Raw genomic sequence first — 17,397 nt, 5'->3', positions numbered from 1 at the left:
CCGACTCTGGCACCTTTGTTTCCCCCCCCCCCCCTCACCTTCACTTTAAGTCGCAATCCGGCACACTTTGGGACTAAGAGTGTTTCCTAGGGGTAACATGTTGCATCACCACCCTGACAACAAAGAGACGAATGTGCGCCAAAAATCATGCTGCATATGAAGGGACGAACCTGCCAAGCCTTACTTGACCACCTAGTCTTGGCACACCTTGATCCGCTGCCTTCAAGAGCCGCATGGCTTTCCAATGCCGTGCTAGCTATTCCATTTCGTCGATCGAACGTGAAACTGATACCCAACGTGAAAAAGTTATTGGACCAAAAGCCAGCTATTTAGTTTCGTCGACCAAACCAAAACACCCGTGAGCCATCATCAAATGAGAATTCACATTTCAGTTCCGTTTGTTCCTTCCAAGCCAGCCCCATTCAGCCGTTTCAGTCAGCCCGTGCCATCGACGCCCATTGCCCTTGAGCTGCCTGTAGCCACGGCCCCTACGTCTCTCGCGCCATCAACGCCCGTGCGCCTTCGTCTGCGCCGCCTACCCTACAAACCTTAGCCTCTAAGGTTGCTGGGAACTACAGTGAGTTAGTGGGTTAGTTGGTTGGGTTACTTTGGCTAGGTTTAGTTAGGTTAGTAGATTGGGTCAGGTTAGGCTCATTAGGTTTAGTTAGTTGGTTGGTTAGGCTAGTAGTTAGGGTGTGGTTTACGTCTGGTTAGGTCTAGCTAGTTAGTAGGTTGGATTTAGGTTTGGTTACTTTGGATCTAGGTTAGGTTAATGCTAACTACGATTAAAAGGAGGGTTAGTTTGGGCTGAGTCAGTGTCCTAACTGTCTTACCAATCTTAGGTTAGGAGTCCTAACTATCTTAGGTGACTTTTTTTTTCAAAGAACTGTCTTAGGTGACTTAGGAACACCAAAAATAATAATAATAATTTTTTTTAAAAAAATAAAAGAAGAGGGTAAACAGTTCACTTTCAACCTATTTTTGGGGACCTTTCAGAGCCCGTTTGAAGCACAGGAATTTGTGCAAGATGCGCAACAGTGGTTCTACAAAGCTCAGCATGATCATTGACCTCTCAGATGATGAGGATTTGTTTGATTCCCCAGGTTCTTTGGATACGTCTCAGGATGAGATGGCAAATACACATGATGCAGATGAGGCTCTTGACACTGGAGCCACGAAGGGCACCGACTTTCCTTTTGATTCTGGTGGTGCTACTACGCATGACACATGCTTCGCATTCGTATGAGATTCTGCCCACTGGTGGCATGAGAGGCCGTAGGCCAACACTCTTTTCTGTGGAGCATCAGGATGCGGTACCTTTTTATGCACGTGAAGATCCACGTGGTAATGCTCCCGTGAACGAGGATGAGGTTTATTGGGATGCCCAGCCAACACTTTATACTATTTCCATGCATGCCTTCATGGGTGCCAAAAGTGCTGATACTATCAGATTAACAGGGATGATTAATGGCAGGATTGTGCATGTGTTGGTGGACAGCGGTAGCACCCACAGTTTTGTTAATTGCAAGACCTTACAAAGGGTTGGACTGATTGCTACTGAGATAGACCATGGGCTGAGAGTAGAAGTGGCCAATGGACAGCATATAATCAGTAGATCTTGTTGCCAAGATGCAAGGATTAAGTTCTCGTCTCTGATGACTATACATTTGCAGGTGATCTCTTGGCACTTGACATGGGCCCAATAGATGTTGTCTCGGGCTGTGATTGGTTGCAATCACTGGGCAAAATCAGCATGGATTTCAATGCCTTAACACTCAGCTTTGTCCACAGGGATGGATCAGTTACATTGCATGGTATTGCAGCTCCTAAATTGCAGGTCATTTCGGCAAGGCAGTTGGCCAAAGAGCTCCCGAGGGGCAGCGCCAAATATGCATTAAATGTGTCAGTAACTAAAGAGGGTGGCACTCCCTGTGTTGATGATTGTGATATGCAGAGATTGCTCTCAGAGTTTGCAGATGTGTTTGCTGATTTGCCATCACAGTTGCCTCCGAAAAGAGATGTAGATCATGCCATAGTCCTGGAACCTGGCAGTAAGCCAATCAATAAGGCCCAATACCGACTCTCTAAGGTAGGACAGGAAGAAGTGGCAACTCAAGTGAGGGACTTACTTCCGAAGAGTTTCATCACTCATAGCACTACTCTTGAATAAGGTCACCATCAAAAACAGGTTTCCAATCCCCAGGATAGATGACCTGTTGGATGAACTCAAGGGTGCTCAGTTTTTCACTAAGATTGATTTGAGGTCCGGCTATCATCAGATTAGAATAAAAGCTGCGGATGAGCACAAGACAACCTTTCGCACAGAGAGGGGACTGTATGAGTTCAAGGTGATGCCTTTTGGATTGACCAATGCACCAGCTACCTTCCAGGCACTCATGAACAAGATTTTGCAGCCTCTCCTTTTCAAATATGTGCTCGTATTTTTTGATGACATCCTCATTTACAGCAAGGATAAGCAGGAGCACATCAGACATGTCAAGCAAGTGCTGGAAATTTTGAGGTTGCATCAGCTTTATGCTAAAGCCAACAAATGCACTTTTATGACACGAGAGGTTAAGCATCTTGGTCACATTGTGAGCAAGGATGGCATTCAAGTGGATCCTGCAAAGATGAAATGCATTGAGGATTGGCCGCAGCCACGCAACCCTACTCAGTTGAGGGGATTTCTAGGTCTTGCTTCCTTCTACAAGCGCTTTATTCGCAAGTTTGCCAAGAGGGCAGCCCCTCTGACAGACCTTTTGAAGAAGGATGCTTTTATGTGGTCTACAGATGCACAGCACAGCTTTGAAGACCTGAAATTCGCCCCCACTCATGCTCCTGTGTTGGTATGCCCTGATTTTTCACGTACTTTCATTGTGGAGTCAGATGCTAGTGGCAAAGGATTAGGGGTTGTGCTAAGACAGGAACAAGGGGTAATTGCTTTTGAAAGCAAGAAATTGGATGCCAAGGAACTAGATTATCATGTGTATGATCAGGAAATGTTGGCTATCCTCCATGCTTTCAAAAAATGGCACCACTACCTGTACGGTAGCAAAATCAAGGTTAAGACAGATCATAGGACACTCAGGTATTTCCTTACGCAGCCCAACTTGTCAATGAAGCAGAAGAGGTGGCTGGCTAAGGTTCAGTCTTATGATTTCAACATCAAGTAAGGAAAGGGAAAGAAAGCGTGGTTGCAAATGCCTTATCCCGTATGTGGGCTTGCAATTTGTCTACCATTTCTACCATCTACCAGGAGTGGATTCATGGTATTCAGGAAGAATACATGCAGGATTCTAAGGCAGCTTCCATATTTGTGGAGTTACAAAGGCCATCGAGCCAAGGGCATGCTGAATTTACGCTGCATAGTGGCCTGCTGTGGTGCAAGGACAGAATTTATTTGGTGCTAGATTTACAGTACCGACTGCTGGTCTTACAGGAAATGCACTCATCTCCTATGGCAAGACATGCAGGTATTACTAAGACATAGGAAAAGGTCAAACAAAGCTTTATCTAGGATGGCTTGTGGCGGGATGTAGTTAAATTTGTCAGTGAATGTTCGCCCTGCCAGCCAAAAAAAAGTGAACAGCCGGTTACCCGCGGGTCTCTTGCAGCCATTACCTATTCCAGAAGGCAAATGGACTCACATAATACATTGCTATGGATTTCACTACAGGGTTGCCTTCCACAGAGCGGGGATGGGATAGTATTTTTGTGGTGGTTGACAGAATGACAAAGCAAGCCCATTTCATACCCACTAACACCCGTTATTCAGCATCACAGGTTGCTTGGCAGTTCATCAAGCATGTTTTTAAGCATCATGGTTTCCCTCGGGAGATTGTCAGCGACAGAGATGCAAAATTTATGGGTCACTTTTGGCAGGAATTATTTACAGCAGTGGGTACTTCTCTTACACCTAGCATTGCTTACCACCCTGAGACGGATGGACAGTCAGAAAGGGTGAACAAATGGATGGAGGAGTATTTGAGGCATTTCTGTCATGGCACACAGAAGTCTTGGGATAAGTGGTTGGCACTTGCTGAATTCTGTTACAACAATACCAAGCACATCTCTATTCACATGAGCCCGTTCGAGGCTATGTATGGATGCACAATGGGTATGCCATCTTTAGTTGCAGACATGGCTGTGAAAAATCAGCAAGCAAGAAATGACTTGGAGAGTATGGATGCCCTTCTGCAATTGGCTTAAAAGAATATGCAAGATGCCCAAGCCAAGCAGAAGAAGTATGCGGATGAACGGCGGATGAACGCAGGAGGTATCTGTCTTTTAAAGAAGGGGATTATGTGCACCTACGCCTCCATAAGAACCATTATGCCTCACTGAAGGGTAACACCAACACGAAGCTTGCTCACAGGTATTACGGTCCCTACAGGATCATCCGCAAAGTTGGCGAGGTGGCGTATGAGTTGGAGCTACCCAGGATCTCCAGGATTCATAATGTTTTCCATGTGTCCTTGCTGAAGCCACATGTCGGACAGCATGTCCAAGTCCTTCCTGAGCTACCACCTATGGATGAGGAGGGCCACATACTCTATGTTCCGGAGCGCATCATGGGTTTCAGGGATCACGTACTCCGAAACAAAGTCTACACCGAGTATCTTATCGAGTGGCAGGGACTCCCTGAGGATGAGAACTCATGGCAGCCAGAGAGCATTGTCCAAGACAACCCCTACCTCCTACCGGGCTAATTATTATTTGTTGTTTGCTGCACCTATTTAACAGCCCGCATATGAAATTTTGAGGGCAAAATTCTATAGGAAGGGATGGCTGTAATGAAGGGGAAAAGAGGCCAAGTTAGAGGCCCTTTAGGTGGAAAATGTGGAGGGACTATATAAGTCTCCATCCACCCCCTACTATGTACTTTTTGATGTGACATCTAATCCTATCTACTCTCCCTTCCTCCTTCCTGCCTATGCTCACACTCTCTCTTCCCTCTCTCTCTATCCCCTCATCCTTCTCTCTCTTCCTCTCTCCCTCCCCTTCTCCTCTCTTCTCCTCCCTTCCTTCTGCTATTCTCTCCCCATCTCCAAATCTGCCCTTCCCCCTTTTCTACAGAGATGATTCAGCCTGCAAAAAAGGTGGAGACCAGTAGACAGTCTAGAGGTGTTTTAGCAATGGATGGGATGGAGATGAAAAAGGTGTCAGTGTGGAAATTTCAGATACAACACTCTAGCTAAGCGGGGTCAAAAATAGGTAGATGGTGCAATGGCTGAAAAATATTACACAGAGCGATTGTGAGGGGGCGCATGAATTCATGGATTGTCCTCTCTAGAAAGGAAAAAGCTTAATTCAGCTCCAGCCAAGAAATTGAGCTACATATGAGTCGTCCTCTTAAGTGACCATCCTATTCCCTTAAAGGTGATCTTAAGAGTGGTATTATTAGGAGGCATTGCTCCATAAGACGCTTATGAAATCACATTTCGCAGTCCATATGTTATACAATTTTGCCCAAAGAAAAAGAACAAACTATTGAATCATGAAAAAACACAATACAAAGAGACAGCTATTCTTGAGGCGCTCAAAAAAGCCAGCTGTCTTGCAGCCTGCCTCAGGGGTCCGAGCTCACTACCAAGGGTGCCTTAGAAGTAGGTGCCAACTAGTGCAAGGAGCTATACAATGATGCTTTAAGTAATCGGTTCTCTTTTTTGTGCTTGCCAATTTCTTAGATGCTGGCATTGTAAACTTTATTCTCATCTTATCTCACAACTATGATTGCATCTGAAAACTCAGTGTTAATACATTAATCACAGACATAATGGCTAAGCCTTTAAGAAAACCAGCATTTAAGGTCAATAACATCTTGGTGAGAAGTTCACTAGTGCCATTGGAAAGAGTCTTTGGTGAATATACTCAAGGAACCCAATGAAAAAGGGGAGAAAGGAGTCGTGTGCTCAGCGTGCATGCATGCATATGGGCATACCGTGTGTGTGCGCGCACATGCAAGCGTGCGTGCGTGTGTGTGTGTGTGTGTGTGTGTGTGTGTGTGTGTGAGAGAGAGAGAGAGAGAGAGAGAGAGAGAGAGCAATCATAGGGTCTTTGGTGATCCTCAGTTATCCATTTTCTGTTTTTTTCCGCAGATCTTTGCAGCAATCTCTCTTTGATTGTCCCCAACTTACTACATATATTCTGATGTATGTCTTTCTTACACTAAGATTTTATGTTGAAGTATTGTCCAGCTTTTCCTTTTTGGGAAGCTCTCTTGTAATATAAAGCAACGAAATTTTCACTTAAAAAAAGTGTGTGTGTATGTGTGTGTGTGTGTGTGTGTGTGCTTCCCTCAGTGCTTGGCTTCTCTCTTACCCAAAATTGTAGCATCATTGGGTAAGGTGGTGTGCCCTCCGCGGCCAAATGGGAACTCCAACCGATTTTGCATTTTGTGGGATATTGATCATCCCACTCCTGACTCTTATTCTGTTACGGTGAATCAAGTGGATATGGGCAGTGCTTTGCAGGAACATAATCAGCATGTGTATGCTGGACAGCATGGTCATTTTCATGGTTATGACATTTTCTATGCTGGACAGCATTCATTTTCGGGAGTGGTCTTTTTGATCAAGCATGATCTTCAGCCCTCTGTGGCCTTCAATGATTCACTAGGCAATGCATTGTACAGGGTCATATCTTTCAATTTGCATTTGTCTATGCTCCTCAATCCTCCCATCATCAAGGACAGATTTGGGAAGATATGCAGAGGTATCCATGGAGACAGTATGCTTTTCTTTGTGGTGACTTCAACAATGCTCCTCAGCCAGGGGATAATACTTCTAGCCATACACATATGTTGGCCTTTGAATGGCAGAGCTGGTCAAAATTGTTGTTTGATTTCAATTTTGATGATCTTACAACATCTTATCCATTACTGCCGGGGTTTACTTTCCAGCATAACGCTCATTCTACATATAAAGCTAGACTGGACAGGTGGTACAGTCCTCAGCACTCTGATACTTTTACTACCACCTTGTCAGTTGATTATGCATTTGTACATTTTGATCATGCACCTTTATGTTTGAGGATTTCTCTGCATGACATGCCGGATGATAGGCTTCCACACAGAAGGCTCCTCATGGTTAACAATAGTTATTTGGATCATGATCTTTTTAAGGCCATGGTGTATGACGCATGTCAACCTCTTTCACCTAGAGTTTTGTTGATATTGATTATGCCTGGGATGCATTTGTTGCTCGTATGCAATGAGTTATTCGGGATTATGGCAAAAATTATCTCAAAACATTGAGAGATATGGTTGCTCGGGCAAAATCTACCTGTCAGTCTTTGACTGAACTCAGTCATTTTCGGTCTTTGTCTCTTGAAGAAAACACATCTTTATGCCAAGCTAGACATTGTTTGCAAAGTAATGATCATAGAAAAATTGCCAAATGGGAGACAAGAGCTTGTCAGCGAACTTTCTTGGATAAAGGTTGCTCGTCGCAAGGCTTTTTTAAGAGCTTACATCATAAGCGACAAGCTACCCATATTTGTCGTACTCTACTTTCTGATGGACATTGGACCTCCTCTCGAGCTCAACTTGCTGCTGCTTGTGTTCATCAATTTTCCAAACAGTTTGGACATTTGGCTTTGCAGGAGTCTCGACGTTCGTATTTTCTGAGTCTCAAGGGGATACGTTTGGTTCAGGATGTTGTTGATGATGCTGGATTTCCCCTTACTTTTCCTTTGGCCACTAACAAATTTGGCCTTGGAATGCATTATCGTCCACTTTGACATAAGATTACTTTGATGCTCCAGCCTTTTCAGCTGGTTCCTCCATTGCATCTACAGGATCGTCTTCAAGACTGGACACTTTCTTCTATGGGCTTGTCATGCCGTCCTCTGCAGTTTGCCCATATTACTGTCTCTTCTCTTTATAAAGTTCTACTTCCTCCACCATTTATCTCGCAAAAGGCAAATCAGCTTTGGCATCTTAATCGTCCTGTGAAATGGTGGCGGAAACGTTTGAGACAGATTTGGCATTCTAAGATTCCTCTCCGTCAGCAAGTTTCCTTGTGGAGAGCTTTGTTGGGTGTTCTTCCTCATGGACAGCTCTTGGCACGATGACATATTACTTCCTCTATTTGTCGCAGATGTCTGGCTCCGAGAGAGATTGTGCCTCATCTCTTTTGGCATTGTCCTTCCTCTCGTGCTTTCTTGGACTTCCTTGGGCAGATTTTGAGAGCTCGGTTTTCCCAGCTTGCTTTTGGTAAGTTCTTCTGGCTTTTTGGTGTACATCCACCCAGACAGGAGTTTGATTTCTTTTTTGTTTGGGTTCGGTAATGGGCACTCTGGACTCTCTGGAAGGATCGCAACCATAGGGTCTTTGGTGATCCTATTTTTTCCATTTTCTCTTTCTTCAGACACTCTTTGCAGCAATCGCTTTTTGATTGCTTGCAATCTCGTGTCTTTGATCATGATGTATATTTGTCCTACAGTGAGATTTTCTCTTGATGTATTATAGCTCTCCCTTTCTGGGATAGCTTTTTTTGTAATATATGATTAAAAGATTTCACCCAAAAAAAAAGTGTGCGTGTGTGTGTGTGTGAGAGAGAGAGAGAGGGAGGGGGGGGGTTTGTAATACACCAACCTGGGTAAACTGTCAACGGGCGCCTTTCTAATGTTCCATCCGCTGACATTGGCCTACTTGATGATGCTGTGTCTGCAAAAATCAGTATCATGATGTCAAGTATTCCTGCAAAGGCATGTATAAAACATCAAAACAAACAGTAAGTCTAGTCTTGACGCTGGTAGAATACAAACAGCTGGAATTCCTGCTTTAGCAACCTGGTTCTTCAGACACGTTATTGATCTGAAATGAGATTAAGAAAGTAACCCAAAAAGAAAGAGAAAGATCGAAGGCCAGAATCTTAACACGGCAAAATATTATATGCTTTGTTTACATAAACTTGAGATTGTCCCTCCACCCCATAGATTAGACTGTATTGTACTTGAACAGCCCTTCTGCACATCGTCTTCATTGCTCTCTCTGTCCCTCTCTGTGCAGGCCAAAAATCTGGACCCAAAATGCCTGATATGCACAGTTTTGATGGACAATCGACTTCAGAGCCACCTGCCTACCCTGATAATGTCAACCACATGCATTATGCTGATGAGGGAAAGACCAGCATGATCCACCACACTCTGAGAAATTTTATACGTTATTGCCCCCACCTCTACTGACGCTGGACAGAACCTCTGCAGAAGCGTGCTACAGGGTGCTAATCCAGCCCCTCTCCAATTTTTATAGTCTACACTATTTAAGAGAGAGCATCTGTCACAAAAGCATGGGACTGGTCCCACAATCTGACTCCTAGTTTATATTCTTGCTTTCCTGTCATCCTGATTTTCTGGTTTTTGAGTTAAAAATCTGCACAATCTTATTATTGCTGCCTGCTTGGAAACAGGCGTTTCTGTCCTGCTTAAGGCAGCCTGGGACGCACTTGTGTTGACCAGCTTGATGTAACGATCTTGAAGTATCAAGTGACTGTTTGGAGTACCTTGTTTGCTACCTGTACCTCTTTGTGATAAAACCTTAGCTTCTTGTGGTTTGGATAGAGGATGGTGACTGAGAATTGGATTGAGAAGCTAGAAAGATGGATGAAGGACAATGAGCGAAGGCTATTGTAGGCAGCTGGACATGTGACATGGGAAATTGATAAGCGACTGATCGCAATTGAAAGGAAACATAAGGGATCGCATGATTCGTGCTGATAGTCGATGGGCAACAGAGCTCCACTAAGGCAACATGTTCTGATCAGTAACATGGGAGATATGTGGGAAAGATCTCTGATGGAAAATTTTTGTCAATGAGAGAATCATACAAGAATGATGGAACATGTGGGAAATCTGTGGAAGTTTTGTAGGATTTTTCATGGGAGTTTGGTGGAAGTGTTGGACAAAGGCGTCTCGTGGGAAATAGATGGGAGGAAAATAGGAAATTGCCGAATTCCCTTGAAGAGGGCTGTTTTTTTGTGTGTTTTGAGGCCTGGTTTTGAGGATCTTAAAGGGATTTTCGCAGACAGTGATGCCCAATCATGTGCCTTGTTGTCGAACTGTTGGAGGAAGCAATCAGAGACACTGAAGTAATGCATTATTCACTCCAGAAATCGTTACAAGGGTCAAAGGTTTGACTGCAGAATTCAAACACGGCACAATTTGAAAAGGGTTGATTTGAATGATTCTGGGGGTTTTCCTAATGCAAATGAGCTGATCAGAAAATGCACAGAGATATGTACAACTGATGCAGGCAACCAGGGGAAAGTAAAAGATGTATTATATGGTCAGTGAACCATTACAAAATTGCTGTGTTTACGAGGCTGTTTGACTGTTTGAGATATGTACAACTGATGCAGGTAACCAGGGGAAAGTAAAAGAAGGTTTACGAGGCTGTTTGACTGTGTAGAGGGGAAGCTGAGACTGTCTGACTGTTTTTTTAAAGGAAGATTTGGATGGTGAACTGATGTCTAAATCAGGTTGAAAGCACACCAATGTGTGAGGATACATTGGAGATAGTGTGGGGTTTGATTGTCTTTTGCGGGTGTGATACAGCAGTGTGCAAAGATGGTGGAATAACCAATCTTTTGGGAGCACGACAGTGAAGATGTGGAGGCAAACTTGAGGTCACCTTTCCACGCACGCCATATATCTAGACGGCCTGAGGCTCCCCGGGCACAGTTCCTTTCAGACATTTTGGCATTATTCTGGGCATAAGACATTGCCAGAGGCAGTAAGGAATTATTGGGGAGCTATAACAGACGCTTTGGCGAAGAATCTTCAAATGTGCTACTGGTGCAGGTTGATTGCTTGATTCAGTTAGAAGTGTCAGAGATGGGGTAGAAGTATGTGTATGGAGAGAGAGAGACAGAGACAGAAAGAGGAAGAGAGAACAAAAATAGGCAGTAGACTGCAAGTGAATACACAGGATATACTGGAAAAACCTCTGCTTAACTGCTGAGAAAAACCACAACTGGAAGATACAACCAAAGGCAGAACTGCGCCCTAGAAGATACAATACAAAGGGAAGAAACTGCACCCTTTTATAGGAGGGGTGCCACACTGGTCAGCTGCTGACCTGGACAGGCCAACTGGCCCGACCTGTCCCCTGGTTGGGGCTGGTCGGTTTAACCCAAACTGGCTGCTTAGCTGGTCAGCTGACCCGACCCAATGGTCGGATGGTTCTACTCCCTATAGTACAGACAGGAGATGAACATAATTCTAACAGCCCCTCTCAGCTCCTAAATGTCAAACCAAACCCAAGGAGCTGGAATGTTGACAAAGCATCCGCTGTGGAAGAGGCTTCGAGTCCTTCATAGAATATGCCTTCTCGCACACACAGTTCCACAAGCAGCCCGGTCCTCAGCCTCAGTTGATGACAAGGCCATAGTTGGCTGCTCCTTGCTGCTCCATAAGATTGCTCCCAAGCCATGATAAAATTGTATCCTAGATTTCCTCCCCAATCAGAGTTACTCGAACTTTGAAACTTGAATCTATTCTTCACTCCAGATCCATCATAGCAGAAATGTCACAGATCACCAAGATGAGTACCTGTAAGAGAATAGAGTTTGCAGATACCGTTGTCATCTGCTCCTTCCCAAACAACTTGGCATGTTGCTTTGTCCCAGACGGCAATGGAATGCTCCTCAAACTCAACCCACTTGCCAGTCTTACAAACCTCATGCATTGACAATAGGTGGAAACCAAGAGATGGAATACATAGAACCTGGAAGAATACTTCCCCCCTCTACCATCGGGAATGATCTCCAACCTGCACTCACCTTGAACTGGGATAGTGAAATCTTCACCAATGAAGATGTCACCTGACTGCCACCGAAGGTCCTGGAACATCTCTTAGGAAGGAATCATGTGCCTAGAAGCACCATTGTTGAGAATCCATTCCTAAGAATCACGGACGCTGAGACTAACCGTCTCCCTGCTCGAAGAAGATGAAGCTCCGGTGTCCATGACCTCCAAGTGTACAAATGCTAGAGTCATCATCGCGGCTCTAGCTGAGGAACTCGTACCCTTCTCATGGCTCCGTTCAAGGTACTCCTCCAATAGTGACCCTTCTGCCCACAACGGATTCGCCGTCAAAGCCTCACAATCTAAATTGGACTTCTTGTTCTTGTTGTTTTTGTTGTTGTTCCACCCTTTCGACTACGGGGAGGCCAAGGCCTCCGAACCTCCGCCTTAGGAGGGGTTAATGGACTGCTCTTCGTAGTCCAAGAACATTAGTACAAGCTCCTCCATGTGAAAGTGTTAAAGTCTCCCACAAGTGATCAAAGAAGAGTAGAACGTTGAGTACTGAGAGGAGAGATGAGAAAGCAAGGTGATGGCCATATCCTCTAACCATATCTCCTTTCCAGCTTGAAGGATCTCCTGCTGAGGAGCTTGTAGCTTGTTGATGTGCTCCTGCATCTTCATGACTTCGCAGGATTTTGCGCACACTTCAAGGGTGATACCTTGTTGTAGACATGATTGATCACCTGAGGTGTCAGTTGAGAAAGATGACGGAGCATACATGGGCGTTGACATGATCCCACAACTGTGCCAAGTTTTCTCACTCCTTCTGAACCATTACGCCAAGGTCCTCCTCAAACCATACAACTCCAAAAAAAATGAAATCAGCCAAGTCAAAGTACTGCAACACTAACTCCATCATTACCTTCCCTCGGCTGTACTTAAGAACACACATGGCAGCCAGCCAATAGTCGTCCTTGGTTTGATGGAAATTTGCCTTGATCCTTTTTTCTTTTTTCCAGAGAAAAGAAACTTCTATTAATGCTTGAATATAAACCCCGGTCTTTCAGCCCTCCAAGGGAGCTGAAAGACCGGTAATTACAAAGGCAAGACTGTTTGACTCAATGATCCTTTTGCAAAGCTGATGTTCAATCTTGTATTGGAGAGATGGATAAGGTTGCCTATCAACCTCCTCTACTCTGTGATGTGAACTAGCATGGATCGGTCCTCCTTGGATAATTGGCATTTACCTCCATTGGAATTGGCGCCGACATGCAATTGGCCTCCAAATTCTCTCGAACGTAGCTCTGCTGTGAAATGAAGCTGACATCCTTCTCCTAATGTACCTCCACCCCAAGAAAAAAATACAACATCCCAAGGTCCATCATCTTGGAAAAACCATTCTAATGGTAGTCATTCTCATAACCAGAGCAAATATTTCCTGGTAGTTGAATGCTTCTGCTTGAGCGTATCCCTTGGCTGCTAGTCTAGGCTTATGAGCCAAACCATCAAACTTGTACTTTACCTTGAAGACCCTTTGGTTCAAACCCCTTCCGATTTGCAAACCGCACCACTATTGTGGTTGCAGAGTATGGAGTCAATCTCTGGAACGTCTTCAGCTCCTGAATATCTATCACGGCACAAATGTGTGCTGAAATCAGGATCATCTTCCGATGTACTAGACTCATCCATAGTCAGCATGAAAATAAACAGCAAGCTGAAACACTTTGTGTGCTTGATCAGCCTTAGATATGTGCACGGTTAGCATCAGTTGTAAGCTTGATTAAGCTCAGTTATGTGCACAGTTAGCGTCCATTTGTAAGATGGTTAGCCTCTGCTAGATGCACAGCTAGCATCAGTTTGTAAGCATGGTTAGCCTTAGCCAGACGCACAATTAGCATCAGTTTGTAAGCATCCTTAGCCTCAGCTAGATGCCAGTTACCATCAGCATGGTTAGCCTCAGCAACATGCGACATCTTGCCTCACAAATCCACTTCCATATATTTTGAAACAACATGCCAACAAAACATCATATCAAATCTGACTTTCCCATGGTCACCTATATTGCTGGACAGAGCGAATGAATGCTACATTCAGCTAGCCTAATGACACGTGGCAGGCTTGCACTGAAGTACAGGTTAGTTAAAAAAACCTGTGACTCATAAAAACGTTCCCAATTCACCAAGTACAATCACCTACTGCATGCAAAAAATTCAACATCATGCCTTACAAATTCAGCTCTTTCCAAAGAACATGCCTACGAAGCATTTTGTCAGAACTCAAAGAACTCCCCAATAACTGGGTCACCTACACTGCTGGACGGAAAAATTGTGGTATGGACCTGAAACTGACAAACGCCACCTTTCTTTATCCAACACAGTTCCATCTGCAGATGCAGGCCGACCCGAAGGTGTTGAATCTGTGAAAGTTTAAATTAGAATCCCACCAATTGGCCTTTCAAATAGTCCAAGCAAAATAAGAAGCAACAAAACAGATTTAATCAATGACGACAAAAAGAACAGTATTTAAAATAGAAACTGTGTGATCGCAGATGCACACAGCAAATGTCTTAGAAACATAAACACCTCAATAAACCACAAAACATCAACTGAACAACTGTACACAGCCACTCTATTTCCATCATTGGAATCCAGCAGCCATCCCCAGATCACATCTTTATAACGTGGGGAACAGGGCATTGGAGAAGTTGTTTTCTTATGTCCATAAAGTCAAATGTGTGTATCAATACCCAAAACGTTTTTACAAAGCCAACAAGGATTATTCTATTTGGCATAGTGTAAACCCAATCAAGCAGTCATAAAATATACTTAATGCAAAGACCTCAAAACTTGATCTACTAAATATGTACCCTCATAAGATATAACATATGCAGTCCTGCACATTAGATCTTTGTAAAACAGCCAAAGAACAATGAGAGAAAGAGGGTGGATGGGGAGAAAAAGAGACAAAATGAAGGACGTTTAGAAGAAACAAAGCAAAGAGTTTTAAAAACCCATAGCAGGCAAAGTATTATCGTCTAGTTAAGATAGCATGACCTCATAAGGGTCAGTCGCCATTATCCTTTTGACGACCAACATTTGTATAGTATTTTGTGTTGTGATATTTGTATAGGGTCAAAAAGGTTATAATGCCAAGGTCATCGGTGAGAGTGATGGCTCAGACAAGATAGATCTAAGGCCAAAGGCCTTGATGCATCTAATTGTGAAATGTGCCTAGGGTTTGCTCCCCCCCCCCCCCAAAAAAAAAAAGAAATGTGCCTAGGGGAGTGAATTAATGTGTATCCCAAGAAAAAGGTGCATCAAAGACATGCCTTACAAATATGTCATGTGGCATCTAGATCTCTCTAGTGATTTGAGGCTTTACAACCGAAAGAAGAAAAGAAAATTGGATTAAGCAGTTGCAATCAAATGACTACACATAAAGCTAAAATGGGTACTATAAAGAGACTTATTTAAACAGAAGATACAAAATCTTCCCGTTTTCACACTATCAAAACAAAGATAGCTAGCTAGTTCCACGCTGCAACAACCCAAGGTCACCAGAGAAATGGAGCCTGTAAAAAACACGGCTTCTTAAAAACACCTTAACAAAAAGAATTCGTTAGAAGGATAGCCGAAGTTATTAAACATACAGATCATGCACAAAATAGCCAATATATACCACTGAGTGGTTGTATCGCAACAATAGAACTGATACTCACTTTGCTGAGGCCGGAGATCTGGATTCTTTTCAGATCCTAGGGTTGGAAAATCCACAGAAGTCAAATTGAAACGGCTAGGTTGCAGTTGCTCCTCTAACTGCAGTTACCACAAACAAATGGCCAAAACACATCAGAAATTGGAAGCATTGAAATATGTACAAGAATTAATCAACTTTCTTCTATAAACTCTCAAATCATATGCATTCTGCCAATCCCAAGAGTAATGCACCTGATGTGCTAAATACAAACAGGCGGCCAAGGCATTTCCACTTCCACATTAAAACTAAGCTTACCGAATATTGCCATCAAACACATGTTACCTGCCAGCAAAGGGATAACAAAATCTCCAGGCAAGCCTGGATGCAGTTCATACCTTTGTTGCAACACCCCAAGCTCCCCCGCTACTCACAGGAGCAGACGAAGTCCTTGTACCGGTTCCTGCAGATGAGGATCGAGTAGGACTCTCAGGCAAGCCCCGTGGCTCATGTCGTGAAACAGATACACTTTGCACCTTTGCAGCACTATTCCATGGCCCAGTGCTCACTGGGGGTGAGGATGAGTGACTTGGATTTCCCCATGGACTGCCACCAGTAGGAGGAGAGGGCCCAGCACTTACCCAGCCCAAGGTTCCCCTACATCAAGTAAATTAACAACTTAGAATACTCGTAAGTGAACAAACTCGTAAGAGAACGACTGGATGTCAATACAGAACAAAATTGACTCAAAATGAAAAGGCAAATCCCTGAAAGTAGATAATTTTAGGAAATATGACACTAAGTAGAGGCAAACCAAATTCAAACAGTCAAAATGCCTGTGAGGAAACTATGCAAACCCCGATTCACACAGTTGCATGTAGATAATCCATCCCAACACAAAAGATCTTTAAAAAAAGCAAAGAGTAAAACGATTGCCATCTACAAGCCTACCAAACTTCAAGGCAGAAAATATTTAAATAACAAAACGAATTTTCATGCATGGCAGTATGAATAAGGACACCCCACCGACAGCATCAATGTCCAACAGTGAGTTATATAAATGTATGCCATCGCGCATGATGAACATGTATAAACACAATAAAAAAGCATCCACTATTCAAAGTCCTTCATACTCAGTTTCTGTCAGGAAACAGAAGGTCAAGGGCAGACACACATATCCACAAACACATTTTACAATTTTTAAATATATCCATTTATACAATTCTTCTTCCCACTGAGATTCCATCAGAGATCAGGATGTCAAGGGCAGACACAGTCATAAATCAGGCTAGCACATTCAGAAGATGGACAATCAAAAAGTAGCGATATTCTCACCATCCAAGCAACAACTCCATCTGAAGATGAGAGTATTTTCATTTTAGTTCCCCAAACGAGCATTTTCAAGCCAAAGTCTCAGAAAGGTCAGCCCATAGGGAAAATTCAAAGCAGCATATCCTTAAACAAAAGTATAATCTACTGCTTTAATATGTCTTCAAAAAGCTCACAAGCTTTTGTAAGTTGAAACAACTTACCGTGGTACAATCTCTACATTTGGATCCAAACCCCGATGCTCCAGCCTGGAAAGCTCATGAAAGATGGGAAAGAGTCACGAAACCGTAAATTATAAAGTCAGATCCCCACTACCTAGCCACTTTCAGCAACTGACAAGACAGCCAATATCCACTTCTATAAAAAATTGATGCCATGTTAAATCATCGGTCCAATGGGAAAGGAAAAAAATTTACACCCTCCTCACCCACAGTCAGTAGCCTACTTGCTGAAACATGTTTGAGAAAAGAGTGGAGAAAGAGGAGGTACGTGGTGGTGGGAGAATTACCTTCCCTAAGAATCTTAGGTGCAAAAAAAGGCATAACTCAGCCTTTAAGAAATGGACCAAAATAGAAAAACAGAAGAGTACCCTGAAATTTAGGACTGACTTACTCGGCAATGCACTCC

At 43.6% G+C, this 17,397-nt stretch overlaps 1 protein-coding gene across 2 annotated transcripts in view; it reads right to left on the bottom strand.

The window, feature by feature from the left end:
- The window catches only part of LOC147884077 (uncharacterized), a 40,920-nt gene that overhangs the window by 6,157 nt on the left and 17,366 nt on the right, over window positions 1-17,397 (bottom strand). The window contains exons 4-8 of one of the 2 annotated variants that reach the window (XM_087398499.1): window positions 16,974-17,018; window positions 15,840-16,098; window positions 15,467-15,563; window positions 14,057-14,164; window positions 8,597-8,668 (exon numbers count right to left, since the gene is read on the bottom strand). In XM_087398499.1, coding sequence (XP_087254625.1) covers window positions 8,597-8,668; window positions 14,057-14,164; window positions 15,467-15,563; window positions 15,840-16,098; window positions 16,974-17,018 — 581 coding nt within the window. The remainder of the gene's footprint in view (window positions 1-8,596; window positions 8,669-14,056; window positions 14,165-15,466; window positions 15,564-15,839; window positions 16,099-16,973; window positions 17,019-17,397) is intronic. The other variant, XM_087398500.1, reaches the window with a different exon arrangement.

This window comes from Dipteris shenzhenensis, chromosome 27 (assembly GCF_047967505.1).
Source record: "Dipteris shenzhenensis isolate YYH24624 ecotype China chromosome 27, Dip_SZ_1.0, whole genome shotgun sequence".
In the NCBI taxonomy this organism is placed as follows: Eukaryota; Viridiplantae; Streptophyta; class Polypodiopsida; order Gleicheniales; family Dipteridaceae; genus Dipteris; species Dipteris shenzhenensis.
Note: the sequence above shows the minus strand (reverse complement) of the source record. Positions and strands in the feature narration are given on the sequence as shown.